Genomic DNA, 18959 nt, shown 5'->3' with positions numbered 1-18959 from the left:
TATGTAAACAAGTTCTTTTTTTTACTCTCCTTTTTACACAAATGGTAGCATTCTGCTCCTTGCTCATTGTTCTGAGTTATGTTCTATACATAAAGGGTTGCCTAATTCTTTTGTTGGGATTTATTCTGTTTTTTTTTCCAAAGGTGCATGGTAATCTGTTATGCTCATGTGCTATAATTTATTTAACCAATCACTAATCACTAATGGATATTTGGATTGTTTCCATTTTTTTTTCTGTTACAAATAATGCTTCAATGAATAGCCATGTTCATTTGTATTTATTTTCTTTATATTGCTAAATAACCTCTGTGGGAACTCTACCATTCTGATAGCAGTGCTGAGAAGGCTGATTTATTACACCTTTGCCAACAGAGCTGGTTACCAAGTCTAATAGTAAAAATTGGCATCTCACTAACATCTCTTTGCTACCCATTCTAATAGTAAAAATTGGCATCTCAGTGTGGATTGATTTGCATTTCCCTCATTTTGAGTGCAGTTGAGTATGTTTTCATGTTTTAGAGCCATTTGTACATCCTTTTATGTGAGTTGCCTCTTTACCCTTTTTTTGTGTGTGTGTGGTTGGTCTTTTTTTCTAGTACTGATTTATAGAAACTTTGTGTAAGTGAAATTAACCCTTAATCTTTGATATAAATTGCATATTTTCTTTAGCTTTTGATTTGCTTATGGTATTTTATTTTTGCATTTAAATGTATCTGTCCTTTTTATGGTCCTTGGGTTTTAGGTATTAGGAAGGATTTCCCCACTCTGAGATTATAATAGCATTCTCCAGTGTGTTTTCATTTAATGTTTTCCTGGTGTCACTTATTAAATTTAAGTCCTTGATACATTCTAGGTTGTCTACATGTCTAGCTTATTTATCAAATAATTCTTTTCCCCACTGATCTGAGATGCCATTTTTGTCATAAATACACTAAACTGTCATATATATTTATATCATTTTGGGACTTACTTTATGCCCCATTGATTTGTTTAGTCATGTGCCAATACCACACTCTATTATAGTTGTATAGTATGTTTTAGTATCTGATGGGGTAACTCCTCTTCCTGTTACTCTTTTTTTTCAGGATTTTATTTTTCCATCAGGACTTTTGAATTGGCTTATCTAATTCCAAAAAAAAATCTATTAAAAAAAATCTATTGGTATTTTGAGGATGATGAGTAAAATTTATGACTTTATAAACTTACAATTTGTAAATTAAGGAGAAGTTACATATTTAACATTTCCGAGACTATAGTATGCATTTCATTTCTTCAGGTTGTCTTTGGTGTTTCTCAGAAGCAACCTCACAAAGTTTTCATTTTGTAAGCCATACTGCTTTTTGGTCTTTCCCCCTATGCATATGATGAAAATTTGCCTACATTTTATCTTTTAATTCATTGGTTTGCAAACTTTAGGCCCTGATGTATGACATCAAGTTAGTGGATTGTAACCAGCATTTTTAAAATACAAAAGAGAATAGAAAAGAAAAATCAGAATGCAACACTCATTGTATAAGACTTAAGGATGTTTTGAAACTTCAGAGGTGTTATATATAACTAATAACTATTGTATGTGTTTGGAATACTTGGTCATGATATAATATGTATTTCTTACTGAAGATTGCGGTCAAAAAAGTTTGAAAGTCACTAATAGATGGTGTGTTTGAAAGCTATTCATGTGATTTCTTAAAGAGATACTTAATGTGTCTTAGTACTTATTGTTGTGACTTAATTTGGAGCTCAAGGGAGACAGTTATTTAAACCTTGAGCAAAATTTTGATGTCATTTTGAAGAATAGCTAATAGGGAGAAGGAAGTGGACACAGTGACACCAATTAGCAGATTGTTAAATAATCCAGACTACAGGTAAAATGTGGCCTTTTGAACTGAATGGCAGTGGGAATGGTAAGGAAGAACTATTTTAGAGGTATTTTGAAAGCAAAGGTATACGCTAAGGAATGTAGAGAAAAGAGTAGGCTTGAAGGGCAGAATGGGAGGGAGGATAGGGTTCAGGTAGGACATGTTGAGGTTGTAATGCTGGTGGGTGAAGCCTTGAAAGTAGGAGAAAGAATATATCAAACAGACCAATGGAAATGTGGATCTGGAGCTCAGAGGTGAGAACTAGAGAGGTAGTTTAAGGATTCATTTCCTTCAGAGGTCTGATAAAGTGGATACAGTTCTGTGGAGATAATGTATAAAGAAGAAAGCCAAAGAGAACTGCAGGCTGGGTGGGGACGACTATATAAAGTAAGATTATCTATAGACAGATACACAGAACATGACAGCACTCATGTTACTAACTACCAAGCACTGTACTCTAGGTGGTTTACATTTGTTTTCTCAGTCATTTCTTTCAATGATATGCTTTTTTACAGATGAAGAAATTGCAGTGAGGTGATGTATTCAGAATAACACCGGGAGTGGTAGAGGTTATATACGAACTCCGGTCCAAAACTCTGAAGCCCCACTTCTTCTAGTTACTAAAACACATTGCTTCTAAGAGTGTAGAATACTTCGAGATGGAAGAAAGTGGTTAATATTTGCAATAATAATAGCAGACATTATATGCCAGACACCATTAAACTCTGCATGGGTTATCCCATTATTCCTCACAGCAAATTTTTCAGGTCAATACTGTTATTTCTCAACCTTATTTTGCAGATAAGGAAGCTTGGGACATAGAGAGGTTTGTCCAAGTTTGCATATGTATTAAGTGGTGGAGCTGTTGAGAGTTGTAGAGTGGACAAGTAGGATGAAAACTCAGAAGAAGAAAAAAGGTCTCCCAAGTTTGACTAATATGTTTTTGTTGGCAGTGTTGTTAAGTGGTGTTGAGTGAAAATAATAACTAACATTTATTGAGCATTTTCTTTGTAACAGGCTCTGTTTTAAGTTAATTCAATTTTTATAACTGTTCTCAAAATACATGTTGTTTTCCGCACTTTATAAATGAGGAGACTGAGGCACAGAGCAGTTGTGTTAAGTCCCTAGTAGGGGACAGGGTTTAAGATTTAACCTAGACAGACTGGCTTCAGAACCCATCCTCTTAATCAGGCTGAGCAGACTATTTCTGGTGGCTCAAATCTGGCCTGCTGCCTGTTTTGTAAATAAAGCTTTATCAGAGCATAGCCACTCTTACTCATTTATGTATTACCATATCTCATTTATGTATGGCTCCTTTAGGAATAGTTGCAGCATACCACGTGTCTTGAAAAGTCTAAAATATTTGCTTTCTAGCCCTTTACACAAAGTTTTTCAATCTCTGATAACCATTAGACTGGATGAAAAGCCAAATCCTTGTGAATTTAGTCATAACCTATTTACAGAGGTTTGGCAGTTAAAAAAAAAAAAAAAGGAAAAGTTAAATTGGATGGTAGCTTTAAGAGGAAAATATGGTAAAACGAAAGTTTTTTTTACAGAGGAAAGATTTGAGTATGTTAGTAGTGTGAGAAAAAGTGTCAATTGAGTGGGAGATAATAAAAAGCTATAGAGGGAGGTGGCACAGGATTTGGAGAATGCAGGAGAGAGTGGAAAGATTTATTACTGGAAAGGAGCCAAAGACTTTTCTTTGAAACACTGAGCAGAAGCAAAAAAGAGAAAAGATATTAGGAATATAGGGCTATTTTGAATTGGAGGCAAGGGCAATAATAGTAATTTTCATTTGATGGTCGTCATTCAAGTAAGGATAAAGGAAGATGGGTCAGATAATTGTCTTTTGGGGATTCACAATTACTGCTTTTTAAATCTCCCAGTCATGTTTAGTGCTACAGAAGATACAGGTAAGAAAGAAGAAGAAGAATTGTAGAATTTGCTGTCGTATTATAAGGTGTTTTTTTTTTCTTTAAAGTCTAACAGGTTAAGGTTAGGAAATATAAGTAGGCTTTACATTTTTGCTGGTTATAAGTTATTGTAAATAGACATTATAAATTACTATTTAAAGGTGACTTTCCAGTGAGGTTTTTAAAACAGCTTTGTTGAGGTATAATTGATATTCAATAAAGTACATATATTTAAAGGATCCCATTTTATCAATTTTGACATAAAAACCCTTGTGAAACTGTCCCAATCCAGGTAATGGGTGCCCCTTAGTACTCCTTCCTTTCTGTACCTTCCTGTGGCCCCTTTTCACCAATTTTGATAGGTGGTATTTTTTTTTTCATTGTGTTCAAAATACTTTCTAATTTCCCTTTTTTCTTCTTTGACCCATGGGTTATTTAGAAGTGTGTTAGTTTCTTGGTATCTGGGGATTTTCTAGAGATTTTCCCGTTATTTCTAATTTACTTCCATTTACTCACAGAACATCTTTTGCCTGATTTGAATTCTTTTAAATTCATTTTGACTTGTTTTATGAAATGGTCTATCTTGGCAAATATTCAGTGTGTACTTGAAAAGACAGGCATTCTGTTGTTAATAGATGGAGTGTTCTACAAATGTATCTGGCAGAGGAGGCTGATAGTATTGTTGAAGTCTTCCGTATCCTTACTGATTATCCATATATATGTTCTGGCAATTATTGAGAGAGGGCTATTGAAATCTCTGGCCATAGCTGTAAATTTGTCTGTTTCTCATTGTGGTTCTATTAGGTTTTGCTTCGTGGATTTTAAAGTTGTTTATTAGGTGCATAAATGTATAGATTTGTTATGTCCTCTTGATAAATTGACTCCTTCATTATTACAAATTGACTTTTATCCATAATGGTTTCTTTTACCGGGGAATCTACTCTGTGTGGTTTTGGGCACGAAACTGGGGCTCTTGTGAGCTTCCGGTATTCGTTTATCTGTCAAGGTTCTTATCTTTAGTTGCCTTATAGCCAATGTCTTGAAAATGTTTGTTTCCTGTATTTTGTTTGAGTTTCTTTTGGTTGTCTCAGGCAGAAGTGTAAACCTGTATTTCCATTGTGGCCAGAGCAGAAGTCCAAAACTAGCTTTTAAAATTACTTATGGTGGTTCTTAAAGTCTTTCTTTTTGTTTGTATCAGTGATATTTAGAAGAATCTAATGAAAGATGTGGCTCTTAGCCCCTCATACCTACAAATGCTTATCGATGTAAAAGCTTGATTGTAATTTCATGAGACTTAGAGGCTTGAGGCTTCCTTCATCCTGGCTTAGGAGTTCTTGCTTTCCAGCAAGCATTTTCAACCCTACTTGTACACTAGAATCACCTGGGAGAGGTTTTTTTTTTTTTTTTAAGATTTTATTTATTTATTTGACAGAGATCACAAGTAGGCAGAGAGGCAGACAGAGAGAGGGGGGAAGCAGGCTCCCTGCTAAGCAGAGAGCCCGATGTGGGGCTTGATCCCAGGACCCTGAGACCGTGACCTGAGCCAAAGGCAGAGGCTTAACCCTCTGAGCCACCCAGGTTCCCCACCTGGGAGAGCTTTTGAACAAATACCTATGCTCCACCAGACTTGTGAAATCTGAATTTTTGGTGGTAAGACCCAGATTTTTGTTTTTAAGACTCCCCAGGTAATTCTGCTGTGCAGCTAAACTTCAGAACAGCTTATTTTAAAGTAAAGGATGGCTTCCTCTTCCCTTGGTCTCTCTACCTTTCCTTTATTGGCAAGGATCCTATGGAGGATGGGATACAGGGAGCCAGTTGCTCCTTAAATTCACCCTGAGTAGAAGGGGTTACTTTGAAAAAAATTGCCAATTCCACCTTCAGATTTTTTCTTGGTAAATTGTATCTGGGCTTTTAACAAAGGTGCATAGAGAAGAAATTAAAATAAAACTTTTTCAGTTATATTTCATAGTTTGCTTCAGCAAAATGTTAGACATCCCTATGGCAAACAAGAGAAGCAATATATCAATTAAAATGGATCTCAGAGCCCAAGAGCCTGTAAGAAATAAGACTATAAATAGGAGCTTAAATTTTCTTCTCTTTTTTTTTTTTTTTTGAGCTTAAATTTTCTAAAGCATTGGGTGTTTATGTGATATGTATTGTATATAGGATTTATGCTATGTCAAATGTATATGACTTCAATTATTGTTAATTCATAGTGAAAAATATATTTGACCAAAGTAGGCCATAGTGCATTTAACTATTTTTACAAATGCCATAAAGCAATAAGCAAGAGAAAATAGCACTGAGTGCTCTTAATGAGAGGTCTGATGTAACATGGACTCTGTGACTCTGAGACGGATTGATTTCATGTTGCATCACTTTTTAGATATGTCAAATTATGTAATGCACAGAGTAGTAAGTTTGGAATGCCAGCCACTTGTATGCAGGCCAATTCTTTTGTATGATTTCTTTAATGAAGAACTTGAACATCGTATTTGTTTTGTGTGTTAGGCTTTTCAGTTTCCTAATCTTCTAATGCTTCTAGAAGTAACAGTGAATTTTAAGAGATAAAATGACTTTGTATAAATCTAGTTTAAATTATTTTCTTCCTCATTTATTGTAACCAATTTTTCCCTGTAGCTGTGAACTTCACAGAAGTTAATGAAGAAAACAAAAACGATCTCTTCAGAGAAGTGTTTTCTTCCATTGAGACCTTGGCCTTTACCTTTGGGAATATGTAAGTAGAGGACTGTCATTTAAATTTGGGCCTGGGTTTCTCAAGATAGGTTACATAATTCAGTAGATACATGGAAAGTAAAGTATTAAAATACAAAATATTATCACAACAATGGAAAGAATATGTTCATTATTTCATTGTTGTTTTGTTACTGTATTTGACAGTGTCTGTACAGTTGTTCGGAAGCAACATCCATTTGCAAGTGACTATGTGGTTTATGTGAATAGATTCCTAGAGTTTATTTCTAAGGTTCTTGCTTAAAAAAAAAAAAAAGTATTCTGGATGACATGTTGAATGTGAAGCCTGTAACCGAGCAATAAAATGACTTGTCTTATTATTTCTATTTCTTTTCTTTTCTTTTTTTTTTTTTAACTTCCCTGGATAGCTTGACAAACTTCCTTATGGGAGATGTAGGCAATGATTCATTATTGCGACTGCCTGTTTCTCGAGAAAGTAAGGTAGGCCAAGTTTGTGTGAAAGCAGAGACTTTAATATTTTTAACTTAATATTTCAATAATTTCAACATTAGTCTTTGATAATTTTTGAGTTGAGCAAGAAAAACAGATCAGTTCATTTTAATATCATAATTTATGGTCAGTTTCTGGAGCAAAAATTTAATTATACTTTTTAAATGAAGCTATCATTTTAAAAGAATATATCTGGTAGTTTTATGGTGTCCTCTGTAAGGAATCTATATGTCATAGGATCCAAAATTTTAGCAAGTAATTCTTAACCATTTTTCTCCCCTGACATTGTCACAGTTCTCAAAGACTGGTGGAAACTTAGAAAAATAACACAAGAAGTAAAGAGGGTGTTAATCCTTTCACACATCCTATAGTTTGTTACCGTGACATATTTATTAAGAGGCTGTAGGTCTTAATTCTCCCTAAGAGCAGTATGTCAGAGGATTGTAGTTCCAATTCCCAGTTTATTTTTTTTTTAAAGATTTTGTTTAATTATTTGAGAGAAAAAGAGCAAGAGAGAGAGCATGAGTGGCAGAGGGTGGGGGACAGGTAGAGGGAAAAGGAGAAGCAGACTCCCCCCCGCTAAGCAGGGAGCCTGAAGAGGAGCTCCCTGGGATCATGACCTGAGCCAAAGGCAGTCACTTAACCGTCTGAGCCACCCAGGTGCCCTCCGACTTCCAATTTAAAGAAAAATTGTTTTGAAATAATAGAACATGAAGAATGTTTGTAGAATATTGCTTTAAGGATTATAGTAGTAATATTTTGATTTGACTGAAATTTTTTCACTAAATGCAAGCTATTTTTAAAAACTGCAGTAGGGACATGCACTAATAGTTTCTTTTCAAGGATGTTCCAAATCCAAAAGGAGTTTGACAAATATTTGAAAATGTGCCAGTTATTTCTGTTATATCAAAATAATGTAAAAACTGCAGGTCTTTCTTAAAATGATATAAAATATGAATGATTAGTTGAAGCATTTGTTATATGTACTATAATATTGAGAAAACAATTGATTATTTCTGAAGTTATCCATTGACAAATCAAGGATAGTGTATAAATCTTCATGAAGAATTTTAAGATCCTTAAATATTTTGCTATTTATCATTTTTCTTCAATTTTTTCTTTTCAAACATACTACTAATTCAGAAGATGGAATAACATTTTATCTGTGTGACAAGGCTCTGAAGAACTAAAATTTTAGGTGTGAATCTTATTTCCTGTTCCTGTTGGCTCTATTGTGTGCACATACTACACTAATTCCTAATAGGAAAATACTTTTCCTTTCTTTTCTTTTGCACCTTATTTACCTTTTTATGATTTTTAATTAACCTAAGAGATTAAGCTTTAAAAGTCCATGATAAATAATGCTCCTTTGGTTTGAAGAGTTTGAAAAATACTTTAAATAATAATTGCCATTTATTTAATAGTGTTTCTTATATACCATGCCCTGTGCTAAACCTATATCATCTTAAGCCTTAAAGTAGCCTTATGAAAGTAGTGTTCATATCCCCATTTTACAGAAGGGCAAACCAGAGTTAAGTAAGCCTAAATATATAGTCCAGTGTCATATAGCTACTAAGTGATAGAGCTGGACATTAGACCCAGGTCTCTGATTCCTTTTGCATTGAGTCCCTGTGTAGTCTGTGTTGCCCAGCCAAACAGATCTCACAATTTTGGCAGATATGTTTAACTTAATAAGGTAGTCACTTACCACATGTAGCTCTTTAAATTTAAGTTAATTAAAATAAATAAAATTGGGGTGGCTGGGTGATTCAGTACTTAAGCGTCTGCCTTCAACTCAGGTCAAGATCCCAGGGTCCTCGGATCAAGCCCCACATCGGGCTCCCTGCTCAGCGGGAAGCCTGCATCTCCCTCTCCCTCTCTGCCTGCTTGTGTTCCCTGTCTCACTGTCTCTCTCTCTCTCTCTTTCAAATAAATTAATTAAATAAATAAATGTTGAGAATATACTTCTCATTTTATAATCATCATTACATCAGCCACTTTTCATATGCTCAGATAGCTGGACAGTGCAGATACAGAACATTTCCATCATCATAGAAAGTTCTGCACTAAGTTGTCCACTAGACTTTCAGAGAAATGCTTATCAAATGATAAAATGGTAAAAGATGGCTGGAAGAAACAGGTCTTTGTCTTCAGTTTAAGTGAAAATCTATTTAGATTGTTTCTATAACTTCCTGACTAATATTTTTGAAATCTGTAGAATTTAAAGTTTTGAATGTATTTATTAATGTTAACTAATGCTGTTAGTAAACAATGAGGTCATTTATTCTTGAATCTTGAGAACTGCAATTGTAAAAAGGTATGTAATTCTTACAAGATGTGGCATTTAAATAGATTACTTAGGCCCTTTGAGTTCTAAATACTTGAAATTCTTTAACAGGAATTATGTCACAGTAACAAATTAGAGTGAAAAATTTCTGAAGCAAAGATCTGTTATCTTCTGCTCTAATCTTAAATTTGTTTTCTTCCATGTTGTAAGTCTTTTGAAAATGTTTCTGTGGAATCAGTGGACTCATCCAATGAAAAAGGTAATGCTTGAGGTACTTAGAATCTTAGTCAAATTTTTGCAGTTCCTTCCTTTCTTTCTTCTCTCTCTCTTTTTTTTAACCAATCCCCAACTTCCTGCAGTTACTTTCAATACATGTTTTGGATTATTTAATCTCTTCTTGCTCAGTAACCTGAAGTATTCATTTTTAACACAAAATGTTGTGTAAAATTTTGCATAAAAACTTCAGAAAAAAGATCTGCCAGAATAGATAGTAGATAGGTAATATAGAGATGGATCAAGAATTACATAGGGTTTATAACTTGATGAATAATAGAAATATATATTAGGATAAAAAATATAATTTGAAACCATTTTAAGTTTAAACTGTGACCTTTGATTCTAAATTTGTCACTTGTTTTTTTTTTTTAAACAGTTTTCATTGAAGAACATCTTGGGATTTGAATACTGCTTTGTTTAGAGTTATGTGCTAATATTTGATATGTACTTGATGTTTTTATTTTCAGGAAATTTTTCTCCTATAGAACTAGACAGCGTGCTATTAAAGAACACTGATTCTGTAGAATTGGCTTTGTCTTATGCCAAAACATGGTCAAAATATACCAAGAACATAGTTTCATGGGTTGAAAAGAAGCTTAACTTGGGTGAGTTGCCCTTTGGGGCATCTGATTAACTTTGGAGTGTAAGAACTAAATTGTTTGCAATTCATTTTGTATAGGCGATGACTAATATGATTCCAAATTAGTAGCTGCTTCATTATAGTGAATAAAATCATTGTCCATTTTCTCTTCTTAAAATAGGAAAGACTCTACTTACAATAAATGTACTTATTGAACATTACTGCGGGCCAACCACTTGATCTGGGGACACAAAGACAAATAGTATACTGTCTTTGCCTTTAAGAAAGTCATATTCCAATGGGCAAAAAGAAATGCAATCAGATAGTATGGTTAAAAGAAATAAAAGCAACAATAGCTGTATGAGCACCGGCCATGGAAACATTTTAATAGCTAGTATTTTCCCAGTGTTTTACAGTTGACAAAATACTTTCATACCCTATACCTCATTTAATCCTTACCAAAACCCTGGAAAGAAGGCAAGAAAAGAACTATTCCCATTTTACAGCTCAGACAAACAAGACAGGTGATTTGCCTAAGGTCCAATAGCAGATTTGTGTAGGATTATATGGCACTAACTGGAAGAATATGGGATTTGCCCAAATCCTGTGTTCTTTCTACCAAAATTATTTGCTATAAGTAGAGATGCCCTTCAGAAGCACCTGACTAACCTTATAAAAGGGCAATACACAGGCCTAGGTCCCATCTCCAAGAGAAGTGAAGTCATTGTATTTTGCAAGTTTCCTAGTTGGTTTTGATGAGCACTTTGAATGAGAATCATGGTATCATATAATGTAAGCTAGTGTGTGTGTTCACTCTTTAACTTGGAATCATAAATAATTTTAGAGTATGGAGGGAAAAAAGAAGTTAATTTACCTTCTGATGCTTTCTTTGACCTTTTCAGAATTGGAGTCCACTAGAAACGTTGTCAAGTTGGCAGAGGCAACTAGAAGTAATATTGGAATGCAGGTGAGTGTTCAGTGACCACCTAGGGTATTGGACCAGCAGGTTAGCTGAATGAGCTCATGGTAGCACCTTATGAAGTCAGAGACGTGTGTACTAAATACAGGGAAGAAGTGAGATGCTCATGCTGAGCGAAATAAAAGCCTTTTAAACTTAACGTGGAGACCCATTATGAAAAAAATTGGAGTATTCACAATTTTATACAAATGTTGATTGTTTTGTTAGCCACTAGTTTTGCCTTCCTAGTTTTATAATTAATATTCTTCAGTATCTTTCTCGTATAGTCATGTTTATGACTAGTCATCTGTCTGCAGAAAATGCCTAAACTTAAAATTTCTCCCTCTGAAGAGAATAGTTGGGGTGTGTCTAGTAGTCTAGTACTGTTTCCATTGGATAATTTATTTTTCAATTTTAAATTCTAGGAGTTTATGCCACTGCAGAGTCTGTTTACCAGCGCCCTTCTTAATGATATAAAGAACAGTCGCCTTTTACAACAAACAATTGCAGCTCTCCAAGCCAACAAATTTGTGCAGGTAAAAATTTCTATGTATAATACAATTTTTTTTTTTTTAAATAACAGCATAGCTTTAGAAAACAGCTTTTTTTTTTCTTTCTTGTTTTAAAATACCCTTGACAGCCTCTACTTGGGAGGAAAAATGAAATGGAAAAACAAAGGAAAGAAATAAAAGAACTTTGGAAACAGGAACAAAATAAGATGGTGAGTATTATTATGGAGTTTCATTTACCTACTTGTGAACATCTGAAATCATCTCTAGTATGTAAGCATCTACCCTGGAGATGCATTCCTTTGTAGTTTTTCTAAAATGCTATTTTAACTATTTTGTTGAAATATGCTAATGAAACTTATACATTAGGGTTTGTTTTTTATTCTGTATTTAATACTTTTCCCCCCTATATAGCTGGAAACAGAGACTGCTCTTAAAAAGGCAAAATTGTTATGTATGCAACGTCAAGATGAGTATGAAAAGGCAAAATCTTCCATGTTTCGTGCAGAAGAGGAGCATCTGTGCTCGAGTGGTGGATCGGTAAAAAATCTCAACAAGCAACTAGAAAAAAAGCGAAGGTTGGAAGAGGAGGCTCTTCAAAAAGTAATCATCTTTGTTGTTATTTGCAAGTTGAATTAGCAATAATCTGCGAAGGCTTTCGTTCTCAAGTGTTAGTATGCATCAGGATTGCCTGGACGGCTTGTTAAGACAGGTTACTGGGCCACACATCCAGGATATCAGATTCAGTAGCTCCAGGGCTGGCCCCAAACAGCCTGTGCTTCTAACAGGTTTCCAGGTGGTGCTGCTGCTGTTGGTGATCGGTATCCACACTTTGAGAACCAGTATGCTAAGAGATTTTTGCTTTTCTTTCAAATACTTGATTTTGTTTCTGAAAAAATATCTTAGAGAAGGCAGTAGTTTAATATTTTTTACTTCATTGTTCAGGAAGTTCACTTTTTAGGCAACTGAATGTATGTGTGTGCTAGTTCTAGTACCTGATAGCAAAGCTAGGCTGGAGCTTTATATTGCTTATGAAATATAATTTGATGAAACCTGTAAGATTATATAGAAAATGATAAATAGAAAAGGCTGTTAAATTGAATTAGGCATTCATTTTGTGGACAGTATACTAATTGTAAATCCTACTTGACTATGCCTTTGAGTCGCTGACCAGAACAGATTGTTATCTTTAGAAATATTCTATTTAAAACAGACTAGTTAATTTTTATGCAAAAGGTCTTTTCAATTATTTCCATTGAGTTTTATTATAAGAAGTATTTGTTTTAAAATATAAAGTCTAGTGATCAGTGTTTTTTTTTTTTTTCTGTGATATTCTTGAAGGTAGAAGAAGCAAATGAACTCTACAAAGTTTGTGTGACAAATGTTGAAGAGAGACGAAATGATCTGGAAAATACCAAAAGAGAAATTTTAACACAACTCCAGAAACTTGTTTTTCAGTGTGATCTTACCCTTAAAGCTGTAAGTATTTTGTTCAGTATTTGGAAGGCCAGGGGCAAAAAGGGTCTAAACAACTGCAGAAGGGAAAAGGGTGCTTGATGAGTCAGGATTCTTCGGGGATTTAGTTTCTAAAATTAATGAAACATTTAGAGTTTGGAAAACTGACTTTCCGCTTTTAAATAGTGGTAAATGGTTTGAGTTACATATTTTTTCTGGTCCCCCACCCAGTTGATCAGTGATTTGTCCAATTAAAGTCTGAGAGTTTGAAATTGCCTCTAAGCCACTGTCTTTCTTGGCTTGGTTGACAAAATGGATTTGATTGTTGAAACTTCTGTCAGCACTATGAGATCTATTCTTTAGAATTGAGTAAACTAAATATTAAAATTGAACCTAAGAATTTATTTGGGAAAAAAAAAAAAAGCATTCTGCCCTCAAAGGTTTTCATTTGCCTCTTTAAAATGACTTGTATAAAAAGTTTATATATAAAATACCTTTTTTTGATGTACATTTCACAAGTTTTAACACGTATAAATTTGTGTAGCCAGCACCATCACAATCAGGATTCAGAAGAATTCCATCACTCCAAAAAAGTTTACTCATGCTGCCCCTTTGTAGTCAGACTCTCTCCCCACCCCTAGCCCCTGGCAAGGGTTGGTATGTTCTCTGTCTTTATGGCTTGATCTTTTCCAGAGTGTCCTATAAATGGAATCCTGTGTGACTTGGAGACTGACTTCTTATACTCAGCATAATTTCTTTGAGATTCTTCAATGTTATGCCTGTATCAAAAGTTCATTTCTTTCTATTGCTGAATAGTATTCCATTATATGAATGTACCGTAGTGTTTATCCATTCATCAGTTAGGCATCTATGTTGTTTCCAATTTTGGGTGATTGTGAATATAATTCACATATTGTGAATATAATTCAACTGCTATGAATATTTGTCTCTAGGTTTTTGTGTGAATATAAGTTTTCATATTTCTAGGGTAAGCTCCTAGGAGTGAGATTACTGGATGTTATGGTAAATGTCTGTTTAACTTCATAAGAAATTGATAAATTGTTTTCCAGAATGGCCATAACATTTTCATTCTAACCAGTAATATATGAGAGTTCTGATTGTTCTGCATCCTTGACAATACTTGTTGGTTGTTGTTAAATTTTAACTGTTCTAATATGTGTGTAGTGGTAGTTGTTTTAATTTGTGTTTCTGGAGTGACTAATGATATTGAGCATGTTTTCAAGGACTTATTTGCAGTCTGTATTTTGCCATTTTTAAAAATTGAGTTGTTCCCTTATTATTAAGCTTGCACATTTTGTCTTCCAGTCTGAAACTTTTTATTCTTTTAGCAGTTTGTTTCAGGAAATAAAAGGTTATAATTTTGATGGAATCTAACTTATCAATTTCTTCTTTTATGTGTCATGCTTTTCACATTATTTCTAAGAGAGTTTCAGAGTCACAAAGACTTCTATGTTTTCTCCTAAAATTTTTATAGTTTGACATTGATGTATGATCTGTTTTGATGTACTTTTTATATAAGGTGTGAAGTACACATTGAGGTTCATTTTTTGCATATAGATGTTGTGTTAAAATTATGGCTGTGAGACTTTAATTTATGGAGGTGACTGAATGCTGACATGGAGAGGTCAATGTTACTGAAAGATGAATTGATTACTTATATTTCCCATATAAGTATATACATGTGCTGTACCATGTAGGGCCACAGAAGTACCAGGTTTGGTGAAGAAGAGACAGGAGTGAGGGGAAAGCTGAGTACAGAGCCTTATTAGGGTTTCCAAGGGGAAAACAAGGTGGGGCAGGAAAAGCAGTATAGGATTGGCTAGTTTGATGGTCTCTCTTTGCTTAGTACCTGGCCCTGGGATGATTTAGAGCAGGAGACAGTAACAGCTTGGTGTGTGAGAATTAGATAATGAGGTTGTTCGGGTAGCATATGAAAGACACTACCCCACTACTGCCCACCCCTGTGCTAAGAATTTGTTAGCCCTGGGAGGAGTAGACTTTCCTCACCCAGAAAACTTTTTAAGATGTCGAAACATTATAAAATACAAAAAATAAAAAACATTATTAACACAGGTGTCCACTTGTTTCAGTGCCGTTTGTTGAAAACATTGTGCCATCTCCATTGATTTGTCTTTGCATCTTGGTCAAAAATCAATTGACCATATTTTTGTTGGTCAATTTCTAGATTTTCTCTTCTGTTCCATGGGTATACGTGCTTGTCATGCCCAAACTCTACTACTGTGTTGATTACTGTTTTATAGCAAGTCTTAAAATCAGATAGTGTGAATCTTCAACTTTTTTTTTCCAAAATTGTTTTGAGTATTTAAGATCCTTCGGCCATAAAAGCATTGGAATCACTTGTGGTATCTACAAACAAATCCTGCAGACATTCTCATTGAAATTGAGTTAAATCTTAGATCAGATGGGAAGAATTGACTACATATGTAGCATCTTAACTCTATAGAGAAAGTTGTTCAATCCATGAAGACTGTATGTCTCTCCAATTTTTTAGATACATGATATTTTTTTCATTTCATTTTATTTCTTTTCAGTGTTCCAGAATTCATTTTTTATGCACCACACCCAGTGTTCTGTGCAATATGTGCCCTCCATAATACCACCACCAGGCTCGCCCAACCCCCTACCCTCCAAAACCCTCAGTTTGTTTCTGAGTCCAGAGTCTCTCATGGTTTGTTTCTCCCTCTGATTTCTCCAAGCTGATTTCTAGATACATGATATTTTTTTAATCAGCAACTTTGTAGTTTTCAACGTAAAAGTTTTTCACATGACTTGTTAGATTTAAACCTCTGTATGTATGTATTTATTTGGGCAGCTATTGTGAATGTGACATACAGATAAATCAATAGATAAATACATACCACATATAATTTATGTGTGTGTATCTGTGCACACATATCTCTTTTCAGATTTCAGTTCATTATTAGTATTTAGGAATACAAGTGATTTTTGTATGTTAATCTTGTATCTTGCAAACTTGCTAAAACTAAATAGTTCTAGAACTTTTTTTGTAGAATCATTGGGGTTTTCTACATAGAAAGTCATGTTATCTACAAATAGGGACAGTTTTATTTCTTCCTTTCCAATCTGTATTCTTCTTATTTCTTTTTATTTCTGCCCTGGCTAGAGCTTCCAGTTCATTATTGAATAGGATTGGGTGAGAGAAGATATGTTTGTTCTATTCTGGACTTTAAGAGCAAAGCACTTAGTCTTTCACCATTACATATGATGATAACTAAAGGTTTTTTGATGATGCCCTTTCTCAGATAAGGAATTTCCTCTTTTTCTAGTTTGCTGATGGTTTTATGATAAAGATGTTGGATTTTTTTTTTTTTTCCACTGCTGAGAACTTTGGGGTTGTTATTGCAGCACAAGCTAGCAAAACTGTCTGCTTCAGTATATAACTGAATATATATGTACATATATTCTTTAGTCCTTTATATACTATATACTATGTCATGTGTACCTAAATATGATAGAGGAACATCTTTACAACAAATAATATATAACTACAATTCATGGGGTTTAAGATGCAATTTTTACTAATTACATTATTATAAACATTTATAATTGTGTCTGCTTTTTTTTAAAAAAGATGTTGAATTTATCAAGTGATTTTTTTTCCATCATTTGATTGATGTGATAATACAGTTTTTCTTTTGTAGTCTATTAATATGATGGATTGCATTGATGTTTGAATGCCGAACTGGTCTTGCATTCCTGGATAAGCTGCTTTTGGTTTTGATGCATTGTTCCTTTATATATTGCTGGATTCGATTTGCTAATATTTTGTTGAGTATTTTTTTTCTTTTTATTCTCTGTTAATAAAAGACATTGGTATGTTATTTTTTTTCTTATACTATATCAAGTTTAATATCAGGGTAATTCTGGCCTTATAAAATGAGTGGGGAGGTGTTCTTTCCTGTCAGTATTCTGGAAGAGATTGTGTTAAATTGGTGTTATTTCTTCAGTTGTTTGATGGCATTCCCTGGTGAAAGCATCTAGGCTTGGGGTTTTCATTTTTGGAAGAATTTTTACTATGTATTGAATTTCTTTTGAGAATAAGCCTATTTGAGCTAATTATTTCTTTTTGAGTGAATTTTGGTAGTGGCTTTCATGGGCCTTCATCCCAGTTGTTTAATTTATGTGCACAGAGTTGTTCATGGTTTTTCTTTATCCTTCAGTGACTCAGTAGGCTGTACTGATATCCTCTCTTTGACTCGTGATATTGGTAATTTGTACCTTCTCTCTTTCTCTGTCTGCTTAGTCTGGCTAGATAGAGATTTATTAATTTTACTGACCTTTTTGAAGAACTAGCTTTTAATTTTCATTGGTTTCTCTATTGTTATTTTTAAATTTTTATTTATTTCTGTTTGCTTTGGGTTTATTTTTCTTTTCTTTTTAGTTTCTTAATGGTGGAAGCTTAGATTGTTCATTGAGACCTCCCTGCTTTTTGTTTTCTTTTTTTTTCCTAAGATTTTACTTATTTATTTATTTGAGAGAGTGAGTGAGAGAAAGAGACTATAAGCAGGGGCAGAAGGAGAGGGAGAAGTGGACTCTTTTGCTAATCAGGAAGTGTGATGTGGGGCTTGATCTCAGGACCCTGGGATCACGACTTGAGCTGAAGGCAGATGCTTAACGACTGAGCCACCCAGGTGCCCCGAGACCTCCCTGCTTTTTTAATATAAATATTTAATCATTTAGATTTCTCTCTAAGCACTGCTTATCTATATTGCAAATTTTGAATTTTATATTTCTATTTTTGTACAATATAAAATATTTCCTAATTTCCCTTGAGACTTCATTTTGACCTATGGATAGTATAGAAACTGATTGTTCAATTTCCAAGTATTTGAGAATTTTCTGGTTAAATTCCTGATACTGATTTCTAGTTTAATTCTGTTATGATGAGAGAAATATTTTATATAATTTCAATTTTCTTTTTGTTTTGGTTTGTTTTGTGATTCAGCATATGGTCTATCATGGAACATATCATGCATATACTTTTAAAAATGTCTGTTCTGCTCTTGTTGGCTGGGGTACTTTGTAAATGTCAATTGGTTATTGTTGGTTTATGGTGCTATTTATTTCTTCTATATCCTTGATGGTTTACTTTTTTCTTCCATCAACTACAGTGAAATGAGGAGTTCTTTTAAGTTTTTATTTAAATCCCAGTTAATTATGGGGCGCCTGGGTGGCTCAGTGTGTTAAAGCCTCTGCCTTCGGCTCAGGTCATGATCCCAGGGTCCTGGGATCGAGCCCCGCGTCGGGCTCTCTGCTGGCCAGGGAGCCTGCTTCCCTTCCTCTCTCTCTGCGTGCCTCTCTGCCTATTTGTGATCTCTGTCAAATATATAAATAAAATCTTTAAAAAAAATAAATTCCAGTTAATTAACATACAGTGTAATATCAGTTTCAGGCGTACAATATAGTGATTAAACATTTCCATACAACACCCATTGTTCATCACAAGTATATTCCTTAGTCATTCACCTATTTAACCCACCTTCTACCCATTTCCCCTCTGGTAACCAGTTTATTCAGAGAAAGGAGTTCTGAAGTCTTCAACATAGTGTATATTTTTACTTCTGTCAGTTTTTGTTTTATGAATTTTGAAACTCATTTGCTTGTGAATTAATAATTGCTACATATTCTTGGTGAACTGATCCTTTTAGCCTTATGAAATGTCTTTTTTAATCCTGGCCATTTTTATTGCTTTTTAGTCTTTATTTAGTACTGATATAGCTATTGCAGTTTTCTTTCTATTATTTTTATTATGGTATATTTTTTCTTTCTTCTACTTTGAGTTTTATCATCATATTTAAAGTGAATTTCCTTTTTTATTTTTTTAAAGATTTTATATATTTGACAGACAGAGA

The 18959-nt window shown here is 34.0% G+C and overlaps 1 protein-coding gene across 4 annotated transcripts in view; it reads left to right on the top strand.

Annotated features, from left to right (window-relative positions):
* The window catches only part of ARHGAP29 (Rho GTPase activating protein 29), a 74353-nt gene that overhangs the window by 30973 nt on the left and 24421 nt on the right, over positions 1-18959 (top strand). For all 4 annotated transcript variants that reach the window (XM_032867171.1, XM_032867169.1, XM_032867172.1 and 1 more), the window contains 9 exons: positions 6416-6512; positions 6898-6970; positions 9477-9525; positions 10010-10147; positions 11025-11089; positions 11506-11616; positions 11721-11801; positions 12004-12192; positions 12931-13068. In XM_032867171.1, the coding sequence (XP_032723062.1) occupies positions 6416-6512; positions 6898-6970; positions 9477-9525; positions 10010-10147; positions 11025-11089; positions 11506-11616; positions 11721-11801; positions 12004-12192; positions 12931-13068 (941 nt within the window). The remainder of the gene's footprint in view (positions 1-6415; positions 6513-6897; positions 6971-9476; positions 9526-10009; positions 10148-11024; positions 11090-11505; positions 11617-11720; positions 11802-12003; positions 12193-12930; positions 13069-18959) is intronic.

The sequence above is a fragment of the Lontra canadensis genome, unplaced genomic scaffold, assembly GCF_010015895.1.
Source record: "Lontra canadensis isolate GAN:19392208 unplaced genomic scaffold, GSC_riverotter_1.0 scaffold33, whole genome shotgun sequence".
NCBI classification, from domain to species: domain Eukaryota; kingdom Metazoa; phylum Chordata; class Mammalia; order Carnivora; family Mustelidae; genus Lontra; species Lontra canadensis.
Note: the sequence above shows the minus strand (reverse complement) of the source record. Positions and strands in the feature narration are given on the sequence as shown.